The 24,481-nt window shown below is 36.9% G+C and overlaps 4 protein-coding genes across 5 annotated transcripts; 2 read left to right on the forward strand and 2 right to left on the reverse strand.

Moving 5' to 3' along the window:
- Positions 1-4,520: 4,520 nt before the first annotated feature.
- Positions 4,521-5,863, reverse strand: LOC113505357 (dihydropteridine reductase). The gene has a single exon (XM_026888015.1). It carries the CDS (start codon positions 5,607-5,609, stop codon positions 4,905-4,907), a length of 705 nt encoding a protein of 234 aa, XP_026743816.1. The 5' UTR covers positions 5,610-5,863; the 3' UTR covers positions 4,521-4,904.
- A 699-nt stretch (positions 5,864-6,562) lies between these two features.
- LOC113505364 (ninjurin-2) lies at positions 6,563-12,971 on the reverse strand. Of its 2 annotated transcripts, none has more exons than XM_026888027.1 (3): positions 11,599-12,128; positions 10,390-10,566; positions 6,563-7,071 (listed from the first exon to the last, which is right to left on the reverse strand). In XM_026888027.1, exons 1-3 carry the CDS (start codon positions 11,713-11,715, stop codon positions 6,880-6,882), a joined length of 486 nt encoding a protein of 161 aa, XP_026743828.1. In that variant the 5' UTR covers positions 11,716-12,128; the 3' UTR covers positions 6,563-6,879. The 2 variants fall into 2 exon arrangements, with proteins under 2 accessions (XP_026743828.1, XP_026743835.1); XM_026888034.1 differs by lacking the exon at positions 6,563-7,071 and adding an exon at positions 7,116-9,119 and having other exon boundaries at positions 11,599-12,971.
- Positions 12,972-15,521: 2,550 nt separating this feature from the next.
- On the forward strand, positions 15,522-19,521 carry LOC113505377. The gene is made up of 6 exons (XM_026888046.1): positions 15,522-15,918; positions 16,161-16,281; positions 16,761-17,047; positions 17,989-18,164; positions 18,499-18,631; positions 18,771-19,521. Exons 1-6 carry the CDS (start codon positions 15,796-15,798, stop codon positions 19,437-19,439), a joined length of 1,509 nt encoding a protein of 502 aa, XP_026743847.1. The 5' UTR covers positions 15,522-15,795; the 3' UTR covers positions 19,440-19,521.
- Positions 19,522-20,261: 740 nt separating this feature from the next.
- Positions 20,262-22,637, forward strand: LOC113505385. Its single transcript, XM_026888059.1, has one exon. The coding sequence runs from the start codon at positions 20,371-20,373 to the stop codon at positions 22,555-22,557; it is 2,187 nt and encodes a 728-aa protein (XP_026743860.1). The 5' UTR covers positions 20,262-20,370; the 3' UTR covers positions 22,558-22,637.
- Positions 22,638-24,481: the final 1,844 nt, after the last annotated feature.

A 24,481-nucleotide genomic window follows, 5' to 3' on the forward strand; every position in this document is an offset into this window, starting at 1 on the left:
ATTACAAAATAATAAGATTTATAGTAAAATTTGTGCGCGTATAAATGCTTTCAGGATGTCTGAGTCCTGCTTTTCCGCAATAACCTGCAGGATGCTGTTGGTGCTGCTCCTGACCCTGCTCAGTAGTGATACGAGCCGCTTGCGTATTACCGCGTGGAAGCCGTCTACCCTGGCTTCCGCAAACATACCGGAGGCACTGCAAAAACGGGGCAACCCCAACAACATCCTAAACCCGTTGTTATATTGGACACGTAAGGCATTGAGCGTCCTCTGCGTATATCTGAACCACAGGCTGCACGTGTAGAAAGTCTGACAGTAGGCTTTAAATAGAGTGACTTTAACTTGTTTACTACAACGCACAAACCTGCGGGCCAGCATATTACTTCTAACCGCCAATGCCCTACGTTCCCGTTCTATGTCAACCTGGTCCTCAAGGTCCTCTGTAACATAATGTCCAAGATATTTAAACTTTTCTACCCGCTTTAGTTCAATGCCATTTAGCTTTATTGCGGGCACATTCAATGTACATTTACCGGGGGCCTTGAAAACCATGTACTCGCTCTTCTTAGCATTGTACATCAATCCATGCTGAATGCTATATGTTTCACATATTGCAAGCAACTGCCTCATTGCACTTACAGTTGGGGTCAGCAGCACCATGTCGTCTGCGTAACTAAAGTTGTTCATACAAATGTTGTCAATCCAGCATCCCACTCGTGTGCTGCTGAGCCCAACTATAAGCTCATTCACGTACAAGTTGAAGAGCCTAGGAGAACTCAAACCACCTTGTCTCACCCCGCACTCCAACCTGTACGTGTCCGAGAAGGCATTTGCCCACCTTACATAATTATTCTGGTTTTGGTACCAGAAATGAAAAATCCGTTGTACCTGTGTAGGCACGCGGGTTTTCTTGAGTTTCTCCCATAACAAGTCATACGACACAAGGTCAAATGCCTTGGAGAGGTCAAGAAAGCATGCATACACAGGTGTACTTCTTTCCGTGTAGTATTGGACAGTGTGCTTCAGACTCAGAATTGCGCTTTCAGTGGAAAGTCCCGCGCGAAAACCAAACTGAGCATCATGAATATTAATATTTTTATCAAGTTCTGAGTCGAGCACACTGTCCAACACCTTGGCCACAATTGTAGCCAAGGAAATCGGTCGGTAATTGTTCTTATCAGACAAATCTCCAGTTTTATTTTTAACTATTGGTACTACGATGGTTTTCATAAGGTCTATAGGCAAGTACGAGTGATTCAGACATAAGGTAAAGAACATTGCCAGCACACGCGGTAAATGAACACCAGCGTATTTTAGATGCTCGATACTGAGTCCATCATGACCCGGTGACTTGCCCCTAGACATGCTACTCACAATTTGTCGAACTTGTTTAGCAGACACCCTATACAATTCACCGGTCATGGTGGACCCAGGATCTGCAGACGAAGAACCCAGTGGAGACTTAGTGGTAAAATGTTCTCTAAACAGTTCAGCTATATCTCTGCTATCACTCGCACTTCCCACGCTCACTGGAAGGCCAGTCTTATGATTTAAACTGTTGGTTGCTTTCCAAAAATCACTAAAGTTTTTAGAAGCACGACATTCCGAAATAATTTCCATTTTTATCTGTTCTTTGTTATTGTGACACCACTTTAATCTATTTTTAAATAATTTGCGACTTTCGCACATTTCTTCATATATAGTACCGGATTGTGGCCTATCCTGAGAAACCCAGTATAAAAATTTACTCCTAGCTTCCCTGTGAGCTTCACATACATGCTTATTCCATCCTATTACATGTTTTTTCTTACGCGAGTGAGATTTAGTTTCACAACATTTCCTCTTACTTTTTAATTAAAAATAATCAAGGACAATTTCGATCTCACTTTTTTGTGTCAGAATTAGTGTAATACTTTTTCTTACTTAGGAACGTCAGAGACTATCATTGATGAATGTATTGTAATCTTATCAAAAATAAATATGATCGTAGATGAAGTTTTATTTCTATTTCCCACCTAACGAAAGATTAGCTGAGTTATTCTTTTGATCATTCACTGCGATAGATTTTATACCAATACGTGATAGCCTAGTTAGGAAGTAAATCCTGAGGACTGCCAAAGGTTTTGAGTTCAATCTCGTGGCCCGAATTGACTTACCGAATGTTATGTGCGTTTTAAGTTCTCGTAGCGACGATCGGCGGCGGAGACTTCTCGCGTCCGGCCCTGGTACTATCGATGATCTGGTCCTAGAGGGAATGGAATGCAGAAGCCTTCTCTGGCGAAGCAGTCATGCTTGCAAAAGAAGCAGCAGCTGATCACGCAAAGCCTTGCAACCCAGCCGCCTTGAGAGACGCTCCGGGTGTTGGGAGCCCCGTAATGACGACCGGCCACCATACGTGCAGATCTGCGGGCTCTGAGGGGGGGGTAGCTCAAGATGGGTACTGATCAGGAACAGGCCCGTGTCGGACGGCGCGATCGTTAACAGCAAGCTTAGTGGAGTCCATTATGGCTGATGATCTGCCGGGGCAACGGGATTGTTCACAATGGTTTAGGAAAGGACATGGGTGATTTTTATGAAACTAAGGAAATAAAGAGTGTGCCAGTGTTTCCTTACTTTGAATTATTATATAGATATAATATCTTGCGCATTGAGAAGGCTGTTGTTTGGGGCTCTACCATCGTGGCCGGAATCGGTCAAGAGTAGTCAGTAGGTACCAAAAATTAAATTTATTTGCAAAATTGTTTCTACTACTCGGCACTAAAGCACCTACAGATTCAACTAAAGCAATTTATGTTTTATTTCTTTGTCTATACACAACCATTTTATTCTCTCAAATGGTCTACTTCACACTAATAAGGCAGTTAGCTAAATAATAAGATCGACAAAGTGCTAACTTTCCAAATAAACTGGGCTTGAAAGTGAAAGTCGTTTTACCGCACTGAATTTAAACTGAATCTGTATCACTGAGTATTACCGAATCGTTTATGTAACATTCAAAACTTGTAGGTAAGTTACTTACATAAATATTTTAGGACACTGACCGCGAAAACGCCCGAGTTTTATTGCTGTGGTATTATGAAGTATATTTGTTAGTTCACGCATATCACTAAAGGAATTTAAAAAAAGATATGGGGGCCGCTAACTTCTGAATTAACTCAGGTGTTCCAATGAAAATGTAGCGTCACTTGTCGTCCTAGAGGATGAAGAAGGACAAGATAGCAAGGGCAAACATCTCGTTCTATGATTTTTTAAAGGCAACATCCACGAAACGGGTATTTAATTTCGACATAGTATCTTAATATGCGTTACTTAACTATTGCAAAACCAGTTTTTCTGTAATTATTTTATCAGTCGAAATGCCCGGCTCAGAGCTTACTATTTTTTTTTTATATATATATATAAATGCGGACAACATCACATACATTGTTCTGAACCCAAAGTAAGTTGCTGAAGCACTTGTGTTATGGAATTCAGATACAACGAAGGTACCACAAACACCCAGACCCGACACAATGTAGAAATGTGAATTTTTACATTGACCCGACCGGGGATCGAATCCGGGACCTCGGAGCTAGCGACACCTTGAAACCGGTGCGTACGCCACTCGACCACGGAGGTCGTCAAAGTTAATCCTTAGTTTTTGGTTGACGGAGATTTTATCCGTCCTCCAAGCTCCACGAAGCCTCCGTTTAATGGAAAACTTTAACATACTTTAACTAAAATCAATATTAATAACTAGTTCCGTAATAAGTATATCTACCGACACCGATCCGTAACAGGAAAAACAAACTTGTGTCTCTATGGGAAATACCTGCAACAAGCTGAATCACTATAGTTTAAGTTCTGAGTATTGAGGGATTTACTTGACTTACCTACGTATTTCGATACCCAAATATATAAAAAACCAAACTTTATAAAACTTTGTTTTGGTCACCATGCCAAGCCCAAGTTCTATCGACAAGCTTTTGTGGAATTTACGAATGCTCGTCCAGAGTCTGGGAGGTTTTCTGCATGACCGCTACATAAGGATGAAATACTTAGGCGTGAGAAGTTTTTATAAAAAAATACTATTATAGTTCTAAATAAAAAAATACGGAGCCTGGGGTATAAATTACCTTCTTTCATTATAGTACAGTACCTACGAGTGAACATATATTTCTGTTGTTGAAATAACAATTAGAATGATAAGTTGTTAATTCGTAAAAAAATCGCTCACAATTGCATTATTTTAGTACGGATTTTAAACTTCTATGTAAATGTTAGTCAGTAACAATCAGGTAATTATAATTAATTGTCAAAAAAAGATACCAAGTAATGAATGGCTGTGTCATTAAATTTAAATCACAAATTAAGTCTTGAATAACACCTAATCACAATAGAACATGCATACACCATTCTTTAACTTTAATTATCAATTATTATCAAGTTTGTAAGAATTCAATTGACTAACAGATAACTTGTTCCATCTGACCTCGCTTATCAGTAAAGAACTGTTACATCAGACTTAATTAAAAAACAAGTTCATTGCTTCAACATTTAATATCATATTTTTAAATAGTTACATATCACATTGATTATACACTGATACATTTCACATGTTATACATGACTTTCTACCACACATACACTTTGAGACTTATTGTCTTTTATTATTAAAAATAAATGTAACAAATGCAATAATATCAACAAACTGTTTTATTATATTTGTGATAAACTTTTACAGTATAATTAACCCATTTGTGGTCATTGCACAATACTTCCGAATATAAAAACAATGAAACAAAACAACTGATATGAATTAAACTCATTTAAGTACGGTTAAAACAGAACAATAACTTAAATTTTATACTAATTAACTATATTTATTTGAGATATTTCATCCTCTTATAGTAATATTGGGCAAGTTTACTCGACAATCAGGTCAGTGACACTCTCCTTAGTGACGAGGGCCACCAGGCTCCCAGAGGGGGGACGCTCTTCACCCTTGATCCACTTGTCAAAGAGCTGGGCAACATATGTGAGTGGTGTCCAAGTACCGAAGTCAGCTTTGGGCATCCATTTTCTGTTCATCTCAGTGTCCAGTGTCACAGGGAGTATTGCCACTGCCAGAGAGCCCTCTGGTAAACCAGAATCCTTAGCACCTAGTGATTTTGTGAGCTGATGGACAGCAGCCTTAGCCATGCCGTAACCAATCATACCAGGGGTACCTTCTAAGGCGGCTTTGGCACCAGTCAGAGCCAGCAGGCCTCCAGCAGTGAGGTATTTGGAGGCAACTGTAGCAGCGATAGAGGAACTCCACACGGACTGACGCCACATTAGATCCGCTTGCTTGCTAAGGTCCTTAGCCGCGTTTCCGCCGGCCCAGCCGCCGGCCACACAAATAACCGCGTTCACTTTTTGACCTTGCAGGGCGCTGGCTAGCTCGTTAACAACATGTTCCTCTTGTTGGATCCATGAAGAGTCTTTAGGTACCGTAATGTTGAAGTCAGCTTTATCGTTAGGGTTCATGTCAATGTTGGCGACCCACCAGTTTGCTGATTTAAAGTGGTTAACGACCGCAGCTCCGAGAGCGCCGCGCCCGCCATACACAACGATCTTTCCGCTTGCCATGTTTACGTCTGACCAATATCACGGCACAAAACCAACTGACTGGCTCCACAAGTAAAAGTAATGGTCGTAGCTATAACTTGTTACACTCTGCGCGGCGCGATAACCTCGCCTCTCGTTTTTTGTAGTCAAGTTAACTATAGACAATGAAGGACAATAGTTTCTAGGTTAATAATTATTTGCAGCTCTGTAGAACCGCGAGTTTTTGTGTATTTAATTTAAAATTATAATTGCTGTGATTACCAAGAATAAACAAATTCATTCGTTTCAGCTGACTTCGCTAGAAAGAGATAAAATATGAAATCTGACACTGACATGTTGTCATTTTGACTTCATTGACAGCTGTTTTTTCGTTCTAAAATAAAATAATGTTGTATAAAATATGAGGTATGAAAGGTGCATCTAACTATAAAAAAAATATGACAATAACTTACTATTGTACTATCTTATAATATCATTTAGTGAATCAAATAAACTAGTGGCTAAGCTATAATCCGGGTACTTAGCTGAATCCGGTTAGACTGGAAGCCGACCCCAACATATTTGGGAAAAGACTAGGCCGATGATGATGTTTTTTGAGAAAAGCGATGTGTTCTTCTATTACTACCTTTCACAAGCAGCCAGACGACTGTGGGAGACTTAACGCTACTATGATTACAATGATGAATCTACCTTGAAGAGAGAGTCGAAGTCTTTTGTGAATATAATTAATTAATTACATCTTTAGTATAAAGTCGGGTTTGTTATTCTCCCATAGACACTTTTTTTTAATATATAATTTTAATAATATAAGATGCGACAGTTGAATAGCTTTTGTTGGACGCTGCTGGATACTGGTACCCCAAGTTACCAACTTACATGTAAGCAAATGTTCCTTCACACAACTGTGGACCAATTATAATCCGTTTTCACAACGTAACAACGTATCACTATGTAGGTATTCTTAAAAAAACAAACTCTATAATATATTTATATTTATTGAGTTACATGCATGCTTAGGTATAAAATAATATTTTCTTACATAGTGATATTTACTTATTATCAGTTCACAATGAATATCTTTTAAACAGAGTATTAAATTGTATGTTTTTTTTTGTATATACCTATTATTATCTTTAATGAGAACCTTATTGTCTACACGAATATATGCTTCTTAATAACTATTGTAAGAATTGGTTATACATGATTTAACTAAAGATTTTGATTGTAAATATAACTGACGAATGTTTTCAATGAATAATTAATTTGAGTGATTAGAAAAAAAGAAGTGATTTTATAATGACAATAGACGTGCATCACTATCTATCTGCATTGAGTAAAATATGCTTATAATAATGTTTACAGTGATACTAAATACTTTGAATATCAAACTTATATTATTTAATAATTCTGCTTTCCGATGATCGTTTTGACGATTAATGTTGAAAATAAAACTCAGGATGACCGCTACTACCGCTGACATAACCTATGGATAAAAAAGCAAAATAATAAAACATAAAATGACAGCACGAAAATAAAAGAAAAAATAAACAAAACGCACATTTAAAACAATGAACAATCTGCTGGTAGGAAAAATTAAACGCAATGCTGAAGCGATGACCAAGCTATGGCGGTTAAATTAAAAAAAATAAAAACTGCAAAGTATAAAAAAAAGGTGGACGAATTTCAATATTACGCAAACAGGTAGATTATTCTGTACGGTACCTATTTTATACCTATTCCATTATACACAGAGAAATAAGTAGGTATGTTAAATAGAATTTGAACTAAATACACAATGCAAAAAACAATGATCCCAACATTACACTGCTCCTATTTTGAAAAAAGTGTCATATAAGCCCGAAGTGTTATTCCCAAGATAGTCTTGCAGGGAAAGCGCGGGGTCAAGGCCGAAGGTCATTTTGATGACGTCACAGAACACTACCATGGTCATCATCCCAACTGACGTGTGATACAGCCAGTCGGCTAACTTCTTATGTTTGTGCTGGCCGTCCAGAAACGAAATTATTAGGGCCAGAACTCCCGCGCTTGCCTGCAGTAAGCAAAAATATTTGTTAACAAAAGAAAGTTAATTTTTGTTATTAGATGTAAAAACCTAAATGTTACAGAATACAAATAAAGGCCCTGGATTATTTTTACTGTCACATTCACATTCATAAAATGCCTTTCCATGTGAATCCGTAATTCTAGAATCCTAAGGCAACTAGGACTGATAAGACGAAAAACAAAGGACAATCGACGACGTCGTGGACTCGTGTGCATTCTTTCTATGGCATCCTTCTTCTATCTACCGATCATTTAAATTGAGGAGGTTTTCAGCACTTTGACATACAAAGACATAATTATCCTATATTGTTTAGAAATAAAGTAGTAAACAATTCATGTATTCAGGACTAATGATTCATATTATTAATTAATTACCGTACGAAATACAGATTAGCAGGTATATAGTAGCAGGTAGATTAGCAGTAATTAGGATTAATTGAGTACATCAATCATAATTTTAATTATAACTTAACTCTACTTTAATAGTTTTTAAAGTAGGTCTACACACTTTGGCGATTATCTAGTGTCTGTACTCCGTGAATCTTATAATAATTAATCACCTAATGCAATTGCAAAATATGCAATGAAAACATTTTGCCTTTTGCAACATTTAGGGGGTCTATTGCAGTATTTGCAGTTGTGTTTTAGAGATGCCGTGCTGCGCCGTAAAGAGCACTGTCACAATAAAAAACTGCAATAAATTACCTACTTTTTGTAGAATTTTCTTTTAGTTGCCTCCAATTTTGCAAATTTTACTTCGAACCTAGGCTCATGACCTACTTTAACAAACAGATAGGTACAAAAGGTTATTGCTCAATGTCACATAATTGAGAGTATTTATTTCCTATCCGCAATGCGGGATAATTAATTAAGTAGTTTTATCACCGTATTCCCCAACGTCACTTAGTCAGAAGACACTTTTAAGTGTCATGCTGACTCTGTCACGGTGAGATGGAATGGTAATACAAATTGACAGTTAGACATTTATTTATCATAAAATAATACTGTAAATAATAATACTATTTTCTATGGCCCCTTAGCCAATTGACAATCGTAATCGGTGATAGAAAACGCTCGAAAATACAAAAATGACAGCTCTAAGTCATGTGACATACGAAACTTCATTTCCATACATTTAAACGGTTTCTATTAACACATCATTTAAATATCTTTTAAAAAGTGACTTGGAGACAGGCTGAATCCTTAAGAATTTTAAACAAATTCTTAATTTTAAACTGCTGTAAGATTACCCTTCCTCAAATACTGATTATTTATATTTTCAAGACGTTCTAAAATTAAAGGATTATTCGAATACTCTAGGCCGAAAGCGGAGTTGACAATGTTGATGACGGATATGACAAATATGAATATGACAATGATATCATTAAGTATGACCGCTGAAGGTTGGTCTTCGTGATCGTTGAGGTCCAAGCCACCGATTATCACGAATAACAATCCAACGAGTAGCTAAAACAAAAGATATATGAAAGGCTCTCCAAAGGAAAGAAAAATGTCGGCAACGTCAACAAGCTAGTTTTTTTTTTCTTATCTATTGTTACTTAGATTAGGTATCCACATTTTTACTTGCAAAATTGTTGCAGGATTGGTTACAAAAATGTAAATACGACAACACTTATACTATAGGCATGCGTGTTTATTGAAACGTGCCTACATTGGCATACAAAGAATATCTTTGCCATTTTCCATTGCGCATATTTTACGCTGAATGAATCTCATTGTTTATGACAAAGAATGGCTGAATTTAATTAAGTAAAACTTACTGGCTTTGATACAATGTTGCAAATACATAGACTATAAAGAAATACAGTTAATTTTAAATCACTTAACCTTTTACATCTAAAATAAGTACCTATGATTAATAATTTATTTTCGCTTCAGATCAGAGTTTGGCCATTAGTTCTGTGTTACATATCAAAGCATATCCATAAACGCCTATTTTCTGACTGTCTTACTAGTAAATTTGCAACACAATGTTCTAGAAATGAAATTCTTACAAACTAATAAAGGCGATACTGCCATAATACGTGCAATATGCTTCTCTCGTACTGAGAAATGTGAGCGGCAATATGGAGCAGGTTGACAAAAGACGATCTACGATTTTGCGTGCAGAAATACGCTTACAAACCTCAAAACTACAGGTCTTACACGCACACTGTATGCTGTAAGGACTGGCATATGACCCAAAACGAAAGTACTTAATCTACGTCCAAATATCTAGCTAGCGAAGAGTCAAAGGCTGACACGAGGACGTTAAGCACAGTGACGACAAACGCTGTAGCGGTGGTCCCATAGTTGATATTGAGGGCGGACGTGCGATGGCGCGGCCGGTGGAACCAGCAGTCCCTCCACAGGTTCAGGGAGAGGAGCACGAACCCCATCGCCACCTACAGAGCCTTTATGACGCTTGAGGAGTACACGAGCAGTTCGCTAAGATAATTATTTATTGCATATCACTTCGAAAGAATTGGTAGCCTGTGGTGATTGTTACCATGTTGCCTTTATTAACTATCTTTCCTTAAAAAGTAAAGAACCATCTGGTATTGTTTTGCGATTACGAAAATTATTGGTAATACTTATGGTTTTCGGTACACAGCTCGTCATCTGCTTTCCCTTATTCTTTTCACCATCCCGGACTGGTGTCCCCATTTCTTACACTTGTTCAAATCACCTTAGCAGTTTCTGTAAAATTACATTACGAAATGCTAAAAAACCTCACCTGTAGAACTATAGATATTGATATGAGGACCACCAATAGCGTGTAGAACTCGTGCTTGGGCCCCACTTGTAGGACGTATTTGAGCTGGGACGCGTTGGACGTCAGCAGGGCGATGTCCAGCATGCCCTGCGCCACTGTCTTCTTCGTGGCATAGCGGTTCGCGTCCAGACCTTTGACCTGGAAAATTTGAAAGATAAATGTTTTTTTTTGCTGTTTGCGCTATAGGTAAATGGGAAAGTGTTTGTTTGTCAGTGTATTGCTGTTTGTTAACCGTCTTTCAGAACAAAAGGTGGCGACCAATTTACTGACGTGACTTTTTAACTGGTTGTTTTCAAAGAATGGAGAAATAAACTACTTAGGCTAACTTTTGTCTTGTGAATTTAATTTATAACTTGTACTAAATATGGGTTACAAATTGCAAGAACGAAAATGGATCTTAAAAAAATCTATGACAAAAAGTAAGTATAGATAATAATTCGCTTCAGTTTCATGTTCTGCTCCGTGAAAAGTGTGAAATCCACGCCAAACTCACTGAGCGGCACGTAGCTCGCGGGTTGATCCAACCGTAGGATGCGTTTGTGTAAACCACGACTACTTGTCCTCGGCTTGGGTGTCTTTGTGTATGTGACTTGAATTTTTTAAAACCCCGCGAAACCAGGATGAAATACCTTAATGTGTCAATCGTTTTCATAAACGACTCCGAGATTGCGACTTTTCAACTGAATCAGCTGGATTTAAAATCCATGACAGTATTTTGAGTTTACGTGACAGGATATTAAAAACAAAACTTTTATTTCCAACCTCGTTTCTCAAGATTGAACGTAAGATAGTATAAACAAAAGACTACTTTTATAAAATTGTTATGACTCATAAAATGACCCTTTTTGTAAACAAATTTCAAAGTGCAAGGACCGCAGTGCCTTCTGTACAAGGTCATTAATAGGATCGATTTCTGAACATGCAAACTTATTTTATGAAAGTACTGTAAACACAGTTGGAATTAGAATAGTAAAGAATATGAATTTTATAACATCAGTGTAAGGCACTGTAAGGGTACAATGGCGGCCTTATCACAAATAATCTTAAATGAGAGTAAAAATTTTCGCGAATTATTTTTTACAAATTCATTAAATCTAGCGCGACCTCAAACCGGACCTAATATCACAAAAAGTGTTATTTAAACTAGTTTAAAAAAATAAAAACATTTACTTCATCGCACACGATATCAGTGGGTGCATCCTGTTCCTTGGTGACCAGCTCATCACAGTTACCATTATCACTGGTACCGTTCTCCTTGCCTCCCTCGGTACCCTCCTCCATTTTCATTAAAAAGCAACTCAACACAAAACGATCAATTTTGAAGTGCAACCGGGATCGCGGTCCGATGCCTACTGATCCAAGCCACGATTGTAAGAAACCGTAAATTATTTGATACTTCCTTTAAACAAGGCCAGAAAACCTTAGTACTTAGATACATTCGATCATCACTGTTCAATATCCACTAAAGACTTTAGAAACTCTCTATACATCTAATTAGGTAATCTTATATTCCAAAGGATATCGATTATTATTAGGTATAATCGAGTTGTTCTGTGAAATCGATTTATGGATTACAAAATTATTATCTACTCGCGTATTGTTTTCTATATTTGAAATTCTCGGCTGCGTGTTAAATACTTTGACCTTTCGAAGCTTTGTTTAATGATCAATTTAATTTGAAATCAACGCTTGCACGGTATGTGATATGTGACAAGATATAATTCCTCTGGAATATTAGGAATTGTAAAATCCTATTAAGTTAAACAGAACACAGGACTTATTAAAAACAATTGTTTTGCTTTTACAATACCGGCTGGAGAGAAGATATTCTCCCTCACCTATCAGGACAATATTGGGGTAGGATTCCAAACACATGAAACCCAGATTATTTTTCTCTCACTTAAGTATTTTACGGTAAATTTAAGACATACAAAGGGCCAATAAGTTTTATTTTATTTTATTAAACATGGGGATTTTTCGAAATTAAAACAAACAATGAAAACAGGTCGTTGTCCGCCAACACTGACTACAGGAAACCACGTTTCTTGGCATCCTTGTTACAAGGCTGTATACGAATCACTACATAACACGCTTAACACTCGTACAATTAAACAATTCCGGTAATTAATAATAAGATATTAAGTACCTCACCTCACATAAAGTACTGCCAATTTATGTAACTTCTAAAAATCTAATTACTTTTATAAATAAAAATTAAATAGTCACGAAATAAAATAAATAGTAAAAATAGATAAAGTAGAGCTACTTTGCCTTTGTATCAATTTTAGTCTTTGTTTTGGCGGTACGCGGAAAAAGATAATTAATTACTAAGGAGCAGATACAATCTGTTATTAGATTAGAATACAATAATAACATACCTATGAAAAATATATCTGTTCTAATATCTATAGTTTTCAGGAAGCAGTGAGTCTCTATGAATCATAATTGTCTTTACTAAACATTTATGGACACAACTGAAAGATTTTACGGAATCTGTATCACAAAAATTAGCGCGAATGCACTAACGAATAAAAAAAAACAATTAAGAGATAATCTCGTAACAATAAAACAATACTTTAAGAACGCAAAACAAAAACAAAGAAACGATATCGAGCACACAACACAATTACCTTACATTCAAATTCAGTTATTAACACTTTTAAAAAAATACATTTTCTTACTACTCAGTTTCTACTTACCCCATTCCTCAATCCCGTGGGTAATATAGCGGCCATGTTTAAAAATATTCTAAAGTCACTATCAACTAATCAGCATAACTTTTTAAAATAAATTCGAATTTTCACGACGCAATTTTACGAGGGAAGTCTGCACTCTACACCTCACTGTTTGAAAGTAATAAAATCGATGTGGTAACCAGACAACGGTTGACACAACAACGATTGAACGAGCTTTATCAATACCAATATATTAGATTCAAAAGATAGTTTTCTGACGGAATCGTATGTCCTGAAGAAATAATTATCAAGTTACGAATTAAACTGTCGTAATTTTTCTGCGTAAGCGTCTTTTGTACTCCAGTATTAATGCGCATTTACCGTGCTCTATTGTAACTTTATTAATAAAAAAAAAACAAAAAGAAAAAAAAACTTATCAAAATACTTTGTTCTTTGTTTTTCTGTGAGAGGTTACAACTGCCTAAAATGACTTCAATTTGTTCACGACGAAATACATTAACTATTTAGAGACTGCCTACGTGTAAAACGTGGGAATATAGCAAGCTGCTGAATCAGAACGTGTACTAGTAATTTTCTAATTTAAATATCTACTTACTACTGGACTAGAGACCTAAGTACGCCACTTTGGATTTTGATGTGGTAATAGTTCATAGGTAGAAAGCTAGGAACGTAGAACTGCAAAGTAAATGGTCTCAAGTTCGATCCCAAGGCGAACACCGACTTTTGAAATGTTGCGTATGTTGGGTAAAATTCTTATCATAGCGTCTTTCTTTCGAATGGCACGTTATAATGGGTGTCTTGATATCGGATACCCGTAACATCAGGGCTATGGGATTAATAAGGCAGGGAGTGCACGTATTTTAAGTAGGTGTGTAATATATCTAGCTTAGCTGGCTGGTGTCTTGAATCACTGGCCTCCGTTGACGGAATCGGTTAGGACTAAGACATTACACTAATAGGTACCAACAAATGGTAAGGTTGGACTTTATCGTCTTTATCACATTATAAACTTACTAATACTTATTCGATTGCATACTCTTTCTTTAAACTATTACGTTCACTTTCATTTCATTATCCATGCCCTCCAGAAAACAGGGGCCAGAAGCAGTCCGGTGGTTCTAGCCGGCAGAACTCATCATCAAAGTCCATAAAGACTACTCCAGGACTAAGAAAATAATATTTTTAATAACTCTGTCTCTGCTGAAACTACATTATACATATACATCTACCTTCTCTGGGTAGGAACCGGGTAGTGTCAGACTCTTACTAATTAATCGCCGTCGCCCGTATTTAGTCGGTGCGCGGGAATGCATAGCAATTCATCACGCACTAGTGTTTCTTAACTTGATAAGTCTAAGTTTATTCACATGCCTATTAAATGATAACCCGCACCAATTTTTTTTTTCTTCTTTATTCAAACGTTGTTAGATACTCAGATACCGATTTCATAATACGATTTATAATGATAATAGAATAAAACTTCAATATATTCACTTATATATTTATAATATGGCCACATCTTTCAACAAAATGTCGCATTTTGCGACCTGGGAATCAAATCAACGACCCGACATTCAGCAGGAGTTGACACCATCATCGCAACGGTAGATAACTATCCTTTTTTATATTTTGTGTAAGTAGGTAACAAAAAAATATCAGTCTCGACATAGCATACATTAATTTTAATATGTATTTGTATACCTACCGACTACAAAACTCAAGTATCCATTGAGATGAATATGAGATGATAATATAAAAATAAGATCACTTTACAAGTCAGAAAAACAGTCTAATGTTTCATGAAACATTTAAATTACCTATTGTTTGTTTCTAAGTCCTACCTTCTAATCAATTCTTCAATATTTTCGTATTAAATAATCGGGTGTAGGACTAAAATCCAAGTTATGATGGCAAACCTCTACATGAAATGTGTTTAAAGATAAAAATCATAAGTACGATTAGTAGATATCATTAATCATGCTTAGTTGCGGCACAACCCGTGCGATACTAGTTACTTACCCACCTGCCTAATTTTAATTTTAGAAAGGAACTTTGTCCTGATATGTACATATATTTATACTCTTCAAAATAAACTATTTCGACTTTATTTAACCCACTCATCTTACTTTTAGCTGTATCAAAACTTCTTAATACAAAATTTTATCTAAATTAATTATTAAAGAAGAAAAGTAAAGAGCGAAACTACGTTGCGTGCAGCTAGAGCCGTAAAACTTTATCCTGTTGAAATAGTAGGATACGGTAAGTTTACGGGTGTTTGGAAACCGTAAAATAAAGAAAATATAGTTCTTATTGTTTAGGAATGTTTAATGTTTTGTCTGCATCATATTTCACTATAAATTAAAGTTAAAATAAATTAGTAAAGTTTTCTAAGAATTTCATAAAATGAAACGTGCGCGCGCTCCGCCCGCCCGATTTCGCGTCCTCGATCTGTCAAAAATGTTTCCATTCTTTCGATGGCTTGTGTTGTTTGGATAAATTCAAAACAATAATGATTTACACATCAGTTAATTCGTGAATTCTTTTTATTTATTGTGACGTTCTAATTGTGTATTTGCTGTGTTTCGTTTGTGTGCTAATATCATGTGAAGAGTCTGGGTACCCGTGGCGCAGTCATAATATCCCTCGCGCGAGCAGATCGTAGATCTTCCAGATGCTGCCTTCTATGCCTGTTCTGTTTACCAGGGAGAGTCAAGATGCTTTCGGGAACAAAATTGAGCCAAGCACAAGCTTCTTCAGTCAAAATTCCTTTTCGAAACCTATTATCAAGCCAGAGGTGAGTCAGTGAACATTGCTGATGAATTTATCTTAATTCTGTCAGATATCATATGTTGTAGGTCAAAATTATCATTTAGAGCTATTCATAGAAAGTCTTGGATAATGTTTATAGAGTAAACCATTGGATTGCAACTGAAAAGCAGTGTTATTACTACACGAGAGATTGCTAATACATGTGTCGCCATATTTATATCGTAAATGATCTATTTACATGACCTTATAATGTTGTTATTGTTTCAGCCGCCACCACCGAAGGTTGCGCAGGAGGTTGCGAGAGTAGCACCAAAGGAAACTAAGAGCAAAACAAGTGCTAAGAAAAAAGTTGATCCGCCTAAATTTGATGACAATGTTTTAGAGACAGGTAAACATGAAAGTGACATTTTTAGCACCATTTACACTTACATAATTATATAAATAATTATTAATTCTATATGTATTCTTAAAGAAAACTTAATTAGACAACTGTATTTGTTGTCTTTTCACCATTTGGTATTTCTGTGTTATTTTTATTATAGCTATTGTTATTGTTCATTACATAGTTCTAAAAGTCATCCTCAAGCGCAGAACTTCTCTTAGAAATAATTTCCCATGGCATATAGGCCTTGTCATCTTTTCAATAAGTAATATATTCATCAGCAAACAAAATGCCACAAAATGATTAGGTTAATAACTATATAAACAACAAGAGAAACTGTATTTTTATCTGAAATGGAATTCATTAGAAATTTTGTTTAAAACACCACTAGCTAATTTTCTATTTGTTACTTATTTCCATTTGACATAAAGATAAATCATGTACATAATCAATATACTAACTTTTGTTGTTTCTCTTTTTTTCAGCTTTAGTTAGATCCTATTACACAAAAGTACAATCAAGATTTTCCTCAAACACATCTGTGCCTACTAACAAATTTGTTCAGTTTCAAAATATCTTAAAAGTATTTGACCCTTCTAAAGAGACTCCTGTAGATTTGTATAAGAAGATAGAGGAACTATTTGGTACCGATCACAAGGATATAGTGGAAGAATTCTTATTGTTCTTGAAGCCGGGACAGGCTGCACAGGTCGGCCGTTTTATGGACCATTTCATGTTAGTGCAAATGACTGGTTTCATAGAACTCTTGCAAGTAAGTTTGTAATGTAATATTAGCATGTTGCATAGCGAAGAATATAGTCTTTTCCATATGTTTATCTATGATGTTGAATGTAGTGTAATGTTTATTTTAGTTTTTAGTTATGGTAATTCTAGGTTTTGCCTTTTGTTTGCTGGCAATTTGAAGTGCTTTAGAATAAGTTTATTTTAAACAGTAATTTTATAAAACAGAATTACTTACTTTATTTTACTTAATAGTTGTTTGATTTAAATTTTGTGGTATATCAGAAATAAGACCTGTTATTTATTAGTAGAACACTAATGATTTATGTTTACAGTCTGGTCTATGACTAATTAGTAATATTATTGTCTACTAATACATCCATATTCACCTCGATATTTGGAGATTAGCCAAATGTTAAATCAATTACTATAAAAGCAAACTACTACCTATAGAAAATTTCTCATGTATATAAGAAATTTATTCAAGAATTAAGATTAAATAAACCTCAACATTTTCTGTAAAAGGAAAAATTTACATTATTTTAGTGGTAGTTTTTAGTTGTGTTTATCAAGGTAATCAAAACGCAAATCATGCAAAAATGTTGCCTCAATCAATAATAATTATCCTAAAATAAGTTTTTGCCTAAAATATGGTTAATTAATTTCCTCTCATGCCAGATGCTTTTTTCTGGATTCTTTTTCATTAGTATTAGCACAAAACGGTCAATTGAAAAATTATGAGATTTAAAATATTTGACACTACCTCTTTTCTGCAAACCATTATACAAGAATTTACAAACAGGAATTTGAAAGAAGTAGTCCTTTCATTATTATAGTATTTCTCACTCCAAAATTAAGGGCCTCTTAGCCTTCTCTCTTTATCGAGTCCTGTTCAACATTGTTTTCATCAACAACAGCCGCCTTTGTATCATTTATACATGATGTTACTTAATCATAATATTCGTTTATTAGAGTACGTTCGCTCGCAAGCCGACGGTCCTGCGCAAGGTGTTGCGCGCGCTGACGAGCGGCATCAACAGCGGCAACAGCGCGGAGATGCGCGCGCGCGTGTTGCCGCACTTACGGTCCAACCCCAACCTCATTACTATGTTCAAGTCGCTGTTCCCCGATGAGAGGCCGCCTGACAGGTAAACAACGAACGCTTCTTTTACAAATATCGAATAGCTTTTTTAAGAATTGTATCTATTTCTGTCCAATAATGTATTTCTCGATTAAGCAATAGTAGCGTTGTTTTTGGCGTTAATAATTACTACCATTGCATTTAAGCACCTTGAATTTTTCTTAACCTAAAACTTTCTAGTTTTTTTTTCAATCATAATAATACCAGCGTATATATGTCTCACTGCTTGACAAACTACTATGGATATGGATACTTCACTATCCGAAATTTCAAATCACAGATAACCTTAAATCTTAAAATAATGTTACGCGAAAATAGCCCTTATTTGTTTGTGTCGGCAGTGCGTACGAGACGGGCACGGATATTATAAACGAGAGCTTTCTAACCAATGACAAGGGGTATGACGTGTGGGAGGTGGAGGAGGAGAGCGATAACAAGAAGAAACTCAACGCGAAAGAGAGCTTAGACACAGTGGTGAGTATGTGGCTTGGCTATGATGTTATACTATTTTTACATAAAAAATAAGAATAATATACTATAATAGTTGTACTAAATGTGGTGCTACTGTGTTTTGAGATGTTCATGTGTAAGTAACGTCCTCTCCTGCCGGCAGTACCTGCACGGGCGCGTGTTCCTGCAGCACGGGCGGCTGCTGCGCTCGGCCAGCGTGACGTTCCCCTACAGCAAGGAGCCCTACCGGGTGCAGGCGCGCCGCCTCGCGCCCACACACGCGCACCTCTCCCCGCCCGACTCCGAGGAGGAACGGGCCTCGCCCAAACGAACCGCCAAGAACAACCCCAAGATCCCACCTAAAAAACCCAAAAAACTCGCTAAGTCTCCCACGAAAAACGTCAAGGACGTCAACGATAACACCAAACACAAAGACTGCGCCGTCAACATAATGAGCCCCAAATCCAACCGGAAAGCGCAAACGAACAATAAAACCAAATACAAAAAGGATCCAGAGAACAAAACTGAACAGAAACGGGAGAGGAAAGACAGTAAAACGAACTCGTTTCAGAAGAAAGAAGAGTGCTCGAAGGCTAAGCAACCGAAGATAGAAACTGCTGTTACGATAGAAACCAAAAAGATAGAGAAGGGTAGCTGGACGAGGGATGAGGACAAGACCATGCTGCAGGTCCTGAAGGGGGAGACCAGCTCGGAGCAAGTGTTCGGGCGCATCCGGGAGCTGCTCCCGCACCGCACCCACACCGAGATCAAAGAGAGATTCTGTCACGTGATGACCCTGTTACAACAGATGGCTGTTGGTGAAGTTACTTAGTTGTAAGCAGAACTGAATTTAATAATTAAGTGAAAAAAAGTATTTATAATTTTGTAAAAATAAAAATTATTTTTGACTTTTACTTTTGTATTATTGCTTTCCAAAGTACCTTATTGTTGGACTTGAACATAAAACATAATAAAACAGCTATAGAATGTAATATGGGGAGAAGAGATATTTTTATAGTAACTATCGTGATACTGGGTCGACTCGCGATTCCACCTCTGGGTCAACTCATGAGGTATTTCATTGAGGTGCTAAGGTAGTCGGGCCATCCTGATAAATACTCGTGAGAAAACTGTTCCATCATTTAAGAGATTTTCAAGAGATATCCATGCCTACAAACACTATTTGTGTCGACCTGAGTTGTATAGGTACCTTGGTCACCACCCTGTAAGTCTGCAAGTTCCAATTGATATCTATACTAATATATAAAGCGCTAGATCGCGCTAATCTCAGAAACTACTGGTTCAAATTGAAAAAATATTTTTGTGTTGAATAGACCATTCATCGAGGAAGGCTTTAGGCTGTAAACCATCACGCTGCGACTAGTAGGAGAGAAGCATATATCGATAAGCATTGATAAATAGGGAGGCTACTGCTATAAATAGGGATGCTAAATTATCCTACATAATGTATTAAGATCTAACCCTAATTATAATAGTCATCATCCAGCCACAAAATTACTATGAATCATATTAGCATCTAAGAATTGAAATTACTTTTAAATTAAACCAAGCTTGAAATAAAAATATTTTGTTTTTTTTTAAGGATTTTAAAGATTAATTTCAATGAGTAAATACTTTTTTGGGAATGGTTGTGATACCATGAAGCTGACAGTACGTTGCTAGGCAACATATGGTCACAAAGTAAGTTTTGTAATAAGTATATCAAGGAATTGTATAGAAATATTATTTAATAAATATTCATAATGAATTTGAGTGAAAACTATCATTTAAGAAAATGCTATCTACGAACGGACACGGTACCGACTATGAGCGTTATGAAGAAGAAAATGTCCGAGAATCTTGCAGCTGTTTATTTCAAGACGATGACACCCAAGCAAAAAGTAATCGCGGGCCTGGAGCCGTCGCTCAGGGGAGGCGGCGGGGACTGGTACGTCCCCCCGCAGGAGCTACTCCAAGGGCGGAATGTATTGAAGCCCACCAATAAGGAGTTGCTGTCCCTGTTAAACCACAAGGGCATCGAGCTGCTAGGGTCGCATGTGTTCAAAAAACATCGAAAATTATTGGAAGTAGAGAAAGAAGAAGCGATGCTCGAATGTGATATTAATCACAGAAATGACGTTGAACTGCAGTGTAATGCAATAGCCGAAACAACTGCCACTGAGGCGCAGAAGAAAAACACCGAGCGTATTATGAACGGTTTTGAATATTTTACACAATTGTATAGAGAATCATTAGGAAAATTTGAGTTACTGTTCCACGAAGCAGCGGTATCAGAGATCCAAAAAACTAGAGAGGCAGCGATCCGCCAGATGGAGATACACTACGCAGAAGCTTTGAAAGTGCAAGCCACTCGTCTCTACAACAAATATGCCGAAAAACTTGAAGGAGCAAAGAATAGACTCAAAAATGAATTCATTCATAACATAGAAGTGCTGCGGACGGCAATGGGCGATAATTTACATGACCTTAAAGTAGATAAACATTTAGCTATTGAAAATTTAAGGAGATACCTTGAATGCCAAAAGCTTGCTTGTCAAGTATATGTTGCTTTAAAAGAGCGGGATGAATGTGCTAAAGAAATAGAAACATTACAAACCAAGCATAGAAAAGCAGTAAGAGCACTGGATGAAAAGTTGGCGCTTATAAATTTTGATATATATCTCGCAGCACAGAAGGAAGCGAAAAGAAAAGAGGTAGTAACGGTCTGGCAGAAGAAAATATGCCACGTCATAAAGAAGTTTCAGGTTTTCGTGTCTTACTGTCTGAGTTCACTACCTGATTATGCAGAGTTTTTTTTAAACATGGAAAAATTGATGTTGATACAACTTAGTCAAGTTTTAGAAAAGCCGACTGCTGAAAGCATCATAGAAGTAGAACCAGAAGAATTTCACACTCCAATACCCAGACCTCAGCCTTTCTATCTCTTCTGTGACAGAGGTTACAAAGCTGACATTGATGAAAAGCTATGTCCTCAACGATCTGCTACCAGCGTATCGCAAATGCCCGTGATTGTTGTAAACAAGCGGTGCATGTACGCAGCATGCGATACCTTTGAACAGTTCAATGCTAAAATTAAACAATATATTCATGGCGTAAAAGGTGACGATGCTGATTTTGTAGATGATAACGTTTATCCACATTATGTACCAGTGAAGTATACCTCCTCAACACAGTTGTTGGATATCAAATTAGAAAGTTCTTTGCTTCAAGTTTTGCAACAAGAAAAAGCTAACATAAGAGAATTACCAATCAAACATGACTTTCACGATTCTTCATGTTTATGCGCACCATGCTACAACCCATACATCGATGGTCACCAATCTCATTTAGAGACGGTGTCTTCTAAAGAATCAGTTAAGAGGCCCGTACACATTTCAAGAAGCGTAGAACTGATACATTCTAGACAACCTAAATGGGAGAGTTATTTTGATTATGTCGAAGCTAAAAAGTGCAATTGTACCAAGAAGGCCATGAAGCATTTATCTGCTAATTTGCCACCGTATATGCAGCAGAGATCAAAGTTCGATCAACCCGAGTTACTTAAATATGAAATGTGTTCAGTCGCAGAACTGAAGATGTTAGTTAAAGCAGCAAGGAATCAATCGACGCCGCCCTCTGTGCCATCTGTTCCATCCAGGACCAGGGACGTAAGCACACAGTGCGAGGACATAGAGCTGGTGTTGTTGTGCACTTGCTACGACGATGCCGAGTTCGACAAGATATTTAGTGACCTTACGACTGACCCCACAGGATTCGTGTCGCCCATCAGCACTAAGGATGAGTTCAGAGTAGTAGAGAGCTCGACGACCGGGTACTTAGACAAAAACCAGAGCTCGTTCGTTACTGACCGAATACTTTCCCTGAGGAATATCGTAGAAGACATGCCAGACCTGGCTGAGATTTTCAACAAAAAGGATTGTTCGTTTTAATAGTTTAGGATGATATTCTAAAACTATTTATTTAATTTATTTTTTATTAAGTTTAAAAGAGGGTAAGTTTTGAAGATTGCTTAAGTTTTTTCTTATTATTTTAATTTAATTCTAATAAAGATTTAAGTTGTTATCTCGCAGTTTTTTTTTTAACATGGAAGTCTGGTTTTAGTCATTTCAAAATATGGATCGCAAAGTTTTGTATTACCTATCGAGAGACAATTTTACTTGCCTGTAAGTTATTTTGGCAACTGCATCCGAAGTCGATGACCAGCTTGTTTCTATAGCACCCGAGTACAATGTTGTTATCCCTAGAGGTAACCCATGGCCTTAAATCGACTTAATCATTCCTTATTAAGTAATAGTTGCATTAAGTTTCCTTAAAATAATAAAAATACATTTAATATAGTTTTTAAGATGTAGCCTACCTTCTTGGATTAACTAGAAAATGATTTGTAACTTGTCAAAGTAATAAATGACAGGGAAGTTGTCAGTAGACCATTTTATATTTGTATGTTTTTTATTTTGATATTTATTTTTATGTTATTTATAAAAATATACTAAACAGATATTTGCGATGTCCAAGTTCAGTGACAACTATAACTTGCGAAAGTTTTACCTCGAACATGATCAAGTACCGTCGCAGAGCATGATGAGGGAAAAGATGTCTCCGGCACTTGCAGCTGTGTACTTCAAGTCGATGGGCCCGCGATATAAAGTACTCGCTGGCCTCGAACCCCCGATGAAGGGAGGAGGTAGCGACTGGCTTGTTTGTCCAACAACAGTAATGAAAGGCAGAACAGTATTGAAACCTATCAATCATAAACATTTAATGAGAATGAATCATATCGGAGTAGCTGAGTTAGGTACAGTTGCTCATCAAGTACATAAGAAGAATATTCTGGCAGAAAAAGCGAAGATACAAGCTGACTCCGATAGCAAATGGAAAGAATTTCTGCGTGAAGCTCACATACAACACTGGCAGACAATGACTGACAAGTGCGAGAATGAGAACGCAGAGTACGTACGAGAACTTTTTAATCAGTTTGCGGATGCGTACCAAACATCCATAAACAGAATGGAACAGCTGCTGAGCGATGCGGCCGAAACACAGATAGCGAAGATACGGGCAGAGACTCGAGAACAAATGAATCAACGCTACAGGGAATTTTTAAAGTATCAATCTGTTACGATTGTGGACAGACACAGAAAACAGTTTCACGATGAAAAGGCAAGATTGAAATCTAAGTTCATGGAAGATGTAGAAGCAGAAAAAGCCGCGACGGCCAGCACTATTCACAGTTTACATGTTGACAAACATGAAGCCATAGCGAACTTAAGAAAATTCCTTGAATGTCAAAATCTCGCCTGTCAAATATATGTGTCGCTGAAAGAACAAGAAACTTATGAGAAACAGATAGAATTATGTAAATATCAACACAACAAAAAGTTAAAAACTCTGACGGAAGAATTAGCCGTAAAAGAACTCACGATCAAACTCGCAGCAGAGATACAGAAGAAACACAAAGAGGAGCACGAAAAGCTTCGACAAAGATTATGTAAAATAGTAAAGAAGTTCCAAATATTCGTGTCGTACTGTCTCAATACCCTTCCTGAACATGCAAAGTTCTTCATAAACCTTGAGAAATTGATACTGTTGCAGATCAATGAAACGTTGCAAGACCCGCGCGCTGACAGCATTATTTTAGAAGAACCCGATGAATTTCATGCTCCCGTAGCTAGACCGCGTCCTTTCTATCTTTTCTGTGACAAGGGATATAAAGCTCAAGTTAATGAAGGTATGTGTCCTTCCAAGCGTGGATCCAATGTGTCGCAATTGCCTGTGATTGTTGTCAACCAACGTTGCATGTACGCTGCTTGTGACAATTTGGTTCAGTTCACGGACAAGTTCAAGAATCATCTT

This window comes from Trichoplusia ni, chromosome 2, assembly GCF_003590095.1.
Source record: "Trichoplusia ni isolate ovarian cell line Hi5 chromosome 2, tn1, whole genome shotgun sequence".
Classification (NCBI taxonomy): Eukaryota; Metazoa; Arthropoda; class Insecta; order Lepidoptera; family Noctuidae; genus Trichoplusia; species Trichoplusia ni.

What these genes read in the sequence shown, in the direction of transcription:
- LOC113505357 (XM_026888015.1), bottom strand. Translation starts at nt 5,609, where the DNA reads ATGGCAAGCGGAAAGATCGTTGTGTATGGCGGGCGCGGCGCTCTCGGA.
- LOC113505364 (XM_026888034.1), bottom strand. Translation starts at nt 11,715, where the DNA reads ATGAAAATGGAGGAGGGTACCGAGGGAGGCAAGGAGAACGGTACCAGT. An exon ending in CTGATATCGTGTGCGATGAA is followed by an intron (nt 10,567 to 11,598) that starts GTAAATGTTTTT and finishes CAAATTTTCCAG; the next exon opens with GTCAAAGGTCTGGACGCGAA. An exon ending in CAATATCTATAGTTCTACAG is followed by an intron (nt 9,120 to 10,389) that starts GTGAGGTTTTTT and finishes CTTTTGTTTTAG; the next exon opens with CTACTCGTTGGATTGTTATT.
- LOC113505377 (XM_026888046.1), top strand. Translation starts at nt 15,796, where the DNA reads ATGCTGCCTTCTATGCCTGTTCTGTTTACCAGGGAGAGTCAAGATGCT. An exon ending in AACCTATTATCAAGCCAGAG is followed by an intron (nt 15,919 to 16,160) that starts GTGAGTCAGTGA and finishes TTATTGTTTCAG; the next exon opens with CCGCCACCACCGAAGGTTGC. An exon ending in AAGAGAGCTTAGACACAGTG is followed by an intron (nt 18,632 to 18,770) that starts GTGAGTATGTGG and finishes TCCTGCCGGCAG; the next exon opens with TACCTGCACGGGCGCGTGTT.
- LOC113505385 (XM_026888059.1), top strand. Translation starts at nt 20,371, where the DNA reads ATGAATTTGAGTGAAAACTATCATTTAAGAAAATGCTATCTACGAACG.